Here is a 5,527-nt window from a genome sequence, read left to right as displayed (position 1 = left end):
ATATATATATGTATATATTTGTATATGTATGTACCTCTAATACTTTTATTACAGTATAATATAACTTTTATTAATCATATATTAATGTAATGTTTGTAATACTTGCCTACAGTCTATATACAGGGTGTCTCACAATTATCGCATTTTCTCTTAAGGACGTATTTTTGAGGTAATTTTGAGACGAAAATGTCGAGATTACGATCGATGAGACTACAATATAATTCTTTTAATTATAAGCTAACTTTAAAATATAAAAATATCGAGATTTAATAGTTTTTGAATTACAAACTATATTTAACCAATTATAATTCAAAAACTATTACATTTTTGTATTAGAATTTTGTCCCAAAATTACTTCAAGAATACGTTCTTAACGGAAAGATTGTAAAACACCCTATCTATGTCAAATTTTACTAAAGATAAAAGTATCATTGTGAAACATGTAATAGATTTTAAAGATTGCTTTCAGAACTGACGCAAGTAAAAAAATTCTAGTAATCGATAAGTTCCATTTGAAAGAAACTTGTTAACATATTAAAGTGACACACCTATCAAGGGCTTTACTTTTGTCTACGTTATATTTAGTGTCAAAGGAATAAATACTATCATCCATATGTTTGAGTTATGCATCATTTATTCATGGAAATGTGTCGCGATAGCTGTGAGAAAATCCAATTGTAGGCATATAGCATTTGCATTTTGCATGACCTGTCCATCTCGAACTATTTTTCATACCAAAGGAGTCTCAGATGAAATAAAAGTCTGAAATAAATTATCGAGACAAAATCGGAAATACTATCACTAAAAACGCATGACTATGAACACCAACTGGAGTCATTATTATGGTCTTGTTAAGAAGCTATCATCATTGTCTGGCCAGTGGCCCTATCAGAAACCAATAACGAAACTATTCTGTATGATCTTGATGACTTTGAGCACGATTTCTGTGATTATTCCACAGGTAATGATTACTCCTTAATACAAATTAAAAAATTAACAAAATGAGCTCTCTAGATAATAAAACAATCATCAATTAGAAATATCCGGGCAATTGAGAGTAATAATAGCGCAGAAGTTGATACGTTTGATCTTTACAATAATAATATTTCAATTCTTATATATGTACAATATCAATCGAACGTTTCAGCTCCATTCAAGCCATCTTCAGCGATGAAGTAATTACATGTGATGTTGTTGGTTGTACATCATGTGATATATCAAAGAGTGCAGCAAGTAGAATCTCTCAATTCCAAATTTAAGAGCGTAACTGTCAGAATATATTACATGATGTACAACCAAACCAACAACATCACATGTAATTACTTCATCGTTGAAGATGGCTCGAATGGAGCTGAAACGTTCGATCGATATTGTATGTAAGAATTGAAATATATTATTGTGAAGATCAAACGCACCGACTTCTGCGCTATTATTGCTCTCAGTCGCCCGGATATTTCTGATTGATAAATCTTAATATTATGTTACTTGAAATAAAGACATTTCCATACATACACTGGTTATTGCAAAAAATATTATTAAGATCTCGGTAGTCTAAAGGTTTAGGATGCTCGTACGGAATAAGTACAGGAGATCCGAGAGTTCGACTCATGGCCGAGATAATATTTTTTGCAATAAATTTATTTAGTTTTTTAACATATTAATATATTTCTAATAGAATGCCTGATTAAGTATCAAATTATTAAAAATTGCTTATCAAATTTAATTTGCGATATTACAGTAGTTTAATTGCGTTTATAAGTCCGAAAAACCAATTCGGTGCGCAAAATTCAAATGACTACAAATACTGTATACAGGGTAACTCCGGTATATACGCCACACCTATCAAAAACTTAATTTATTAAGTATTATTCACTATGTTTATAGTAAACGAACTATATCAATAAAAACTTTATACTGTCTATTACTATGAAAGAAATATTAGAAATCCGAAATATTTATTTTTTATACTAAAAAATGAACTTTTTGAAACCCTCGCATTTTTGCCGTATATCCTATAGGGATATATATGGCTACTTATAAGGAGAGGAGGGGTACGTACGGCTGATGAAAAATTTACAAATAATGCATATAAATAAGACGTAAAATAACACAATAACTTATAAAATGTGTTTATAAAGTTTTATTAAAGAATAAGAATAATAAATATGTATATGAAGTAATAAATATCTAATAATTACAATTTTTCTATATATATTACAAGTGTTATGACATGAAGTACATATTTCACGTGCATTATTGTATTTAACGCACTGAATTCAATCTGCACACTTTGTATGCTTTAAGCATAAATCCCGCTAAAAATTATATATATCCCAAACAGGTGGGATATACAAAACAACAAACTAAATAAAAAATATGAAAGTAAAGCACTTGTATTTTGCTATATAACATGCTTTATTATTCTTCTACACATGTATTACAAAATAACTACTAAATCTCTTACACGTCCTACAGTAATTATTTTATGTAGATTATAATTTATAATGGCGCTACTTATTACAGTGACAAATCAATTTAACTCACAATTATTTTATTAATATTAATATTATAATAAGAAGCTGAAAATCATTATCTCAATACTAATATATAACAAAAAAAGGCATGTAATAGAGTAGTTGCGGAAAAAATTATCTCCACTTTTTCTATTTTTTCTGATTTCTGCAGCGTAAATCCCAACGCGGCGTATTTGCCAGAGTTACTCTGCATATAAGTGCGCGCACGCACATCAGAGGTGTTTTACTTACAATTATAATAATGAAGAGAATTATATTTCTATAAAAAATCATTTATTGTTTTTTAGTTTTCGAATAAAGTAATTTTCAAGACGCTTTTTAATCTCATAAAATTTGTTGTATATGTATTCTGTCTTATGTTGCCTAAAATGTTAAATAGATATTAAAAAAAAATTATTTAAAACTTAATGTCAATCTTAACCTATAATTTATAAAAGTAATAACAAATAGAAATTGAGCAAGCGTTGTACCTTTAATCAGTAATTGATAGTGTACTTTTGATCAGCAATACGATGTCGGATAATTATTTAGTTTAGCTATTTCACCTTCATTATTAATAAAATTATGCATTAAATGCGATTTTGAATGAAATGAACGAATCTGCCAGAAAAAAGCGTCATTCTAGCCCTGTTCTAACACTGTTCAAGTTAGAAAACACTTAAAATATTCATTATGTCGCTAAAGCCCATCAATTTTGCAGGCCAATCTACAGTGAACCAATCACAATCAGTCAGCCTCATTATGATTGATTCATTATAAAACAATAGTCAGAATTGACTGTCGATCAGTCTGCAGAATCGGTAGTCTGATTGGGTTTTAGTAGCGACAATAACATATCCTAAGTGTTCTTCTGACACCGATTATCTTCGACGTTTAATATCTTGCTTTACGACACTATTTTTGCCAAATTCAATCGTTTCGCAAAATCGAAAACTGCGTCTTTGTATGATGAAGTTTATTTTTATATATTTTATATATAAAGTTATATATGGTGTAAAAAAACATAAAAACATAAAAATATAAATAAAATTAAACTTTTGTTTAATATCTTATCTTTATACAATTATATAAAGATATATTATATATATATCTTTCATACATTGGTTAAAAGTACAACACTCCTTGTATCGATTATGTAACTGAAATATAGTGAAAATGTAAAAAGTGAGCAGTTCACACGATTCTGTAACTTTTACCACGGTAAAAATGCGAGGCCTTCATGTAAGTTTGCCCGATAAGACCTGTCGAATGGTAAGTTTGAAGAGAGAAAGATAACTGCTACTTGTACACATGAGAAAGATAAAGTGTGCTTTCTAACAAGCGACACAAATGACACGGTGTGAATCGATCATTACATCCTTGTTGTTTGCCAATGTTAAATAAAGATGACATGATCACCGTGTCGCACTGTGTCGCTTGTTGGAAGGCACACAAATGCTTCAAACTCGTCACACGAAGCGTCAAACCAACAATGACGGACATCGTGACTTTATCATTCCCCGAACATTGATAAATCAAATTATGGCAAATTAATTATTTTACTACTATATTATTTAAAGTAACGTAAATAAAACAAATTTTATAGAACTTACTACTTGTTTTTTTTTACTTTCTCCCTTCGATCGTATTCGTTCTCGGCCAAAATCTGGATTTAATCTCATAAATTCTAATATAATTTCTTTTTGCTTGTCTGTTACGTTTATAACTTTTATTTGTATGTTTTTTATTTATATGTTTTTACGGCGTCAAGCAAATAACCTAATATAGTTCCTCATGTGAAATTTGTCAAAAGGACGGGTAACTAAAGTACAGTCTTGGACAAAATTGTTTTTTCCATATTCTTAATCTAGTGATGTCGCATTTTTACTTGACAGTTACAAAATCGGGTGAATATTTTTACGTGAGATGAAAATGTAAGAAATGAACCATCTTACCTAAATTAAACAATCGATACCCTGGTCAGAGGTACAACATGAGTGTTATATTTTTGACTAAAATTCAATTTTTTTCTAATGTTAAAAAAGATGTACAAAAGATGACAATTTAAATCTGCAAAAAATATATATTAGTGTCAACACTTTAAAGAAATATTTTACAATTTTTTTGAATTTTTAGACATCAAAATATAACTTGCACAAGAAAAAGTGTCAAAATTGGTCAAAAGTATCATTTTTCCCTACATATATAGTACGAGGGTCGTTTAAAAAGTTTTGAGCCTTAACATGAAAATGGCATTACTCATCAAAATCATTCTGGTATTACAATCATACGTTTTGCAAGATACTTGTGAAAATTGTAGCCATTTTGGACGCTCAGTGTTTTTATTTGATGGAAATTTGTAAGCCTAACTTTGAGCCTAAAAACCAGGAAAAAGTCGATGAGAATCAGATCTGGAGAATACGGTGGGTAGTTAATTAATTTGAACCGCAATTCATAAATTTTCTTTATGGCGATCGTCGATATTCGATTTTTTTCATTTTTACAAAAACACTGACATCAACTGGCACAAATGACTCTCAAACAATAACTGAACATCTAAAATGGCTACAAATTTCACAAGTATTTTGCAAAACATGTACAATTGTAGTACCAGAATGGTTTTGATGAGTATCAATCTATCTTCATGTTGAGACTCAAAATTTTTTTAACGATCCTTGTATGTAGATATAGTAATTCAGATTGAATTATTTAAATATTAAAGATCTAGCTTTGACCGTTATGATCATTACTTCTATTTCTTATTGTTGATTTTTTAAATGTACGGTTCAGTAAGATTTTTATTGTTACTCGTACATTACGTCGCCTAAAATAAAGATGTTTCCATATACGAGGGTCGTTCGAAAAGTCCGTGCAAAGTCACTGCTGATGGCACTACTGGCGCGTATCAAGGTTAGATTTAGTTAGTAGCATCTCTTGGAGGAACACACACCAAGTTACAGCCAGATCGGTCTATTTGTTTGTGTTTGGCATTCATTTGAATCGAGGAAGTCGAG

The 5,527-nt window shown here is 29.7% G+C and overlaps 1 protein-coding gene across 1 annotated transcript in view; it reads left to right on the top strand.

Moving 5' to 3' along the window:
- Window positions 1-817: 817 nt before the first annotated feature.
- LOC108756581 (putative odorant receptor 85d) overlaps window positions 818-5,527 on the top strand; it is a 107,952-nt gene continuing 103,242 nt past the window's right edge. The window contains exon 1 of the mRNA XM_018500494.1: window positions 818-961. Within this exon, the coding sequence (XP_018355996.1) occupies window positions 818-961 (144 nt within the window). The remainder of the gene's footprint in view (window positions 962-5,527) is intronic.

This window comes from Trachymyrmex septentrionalis, unplaced genomic scaffold, assembly GCF_001594115.1.
Source record: "Trachymyrmex septentrionalis isolate Tsep2-gDNA-1 unplaced genomic scaffold, Tsep1.0 scaffold128, whole genome shotgun sequence".
NCBI classification, from domain to species: Eukaryota; Metazoa; Arthropoda; class Insecta; order Hymenoptera; family Formicidae; genus Trachymyrmex; species Trachymyrmex septentrionalis.
The sequence above is the reverse complement of the archived record's forward strand: the minus strand, read 5'-3'. Positions and strand labels throughout refer to the sequence as shown.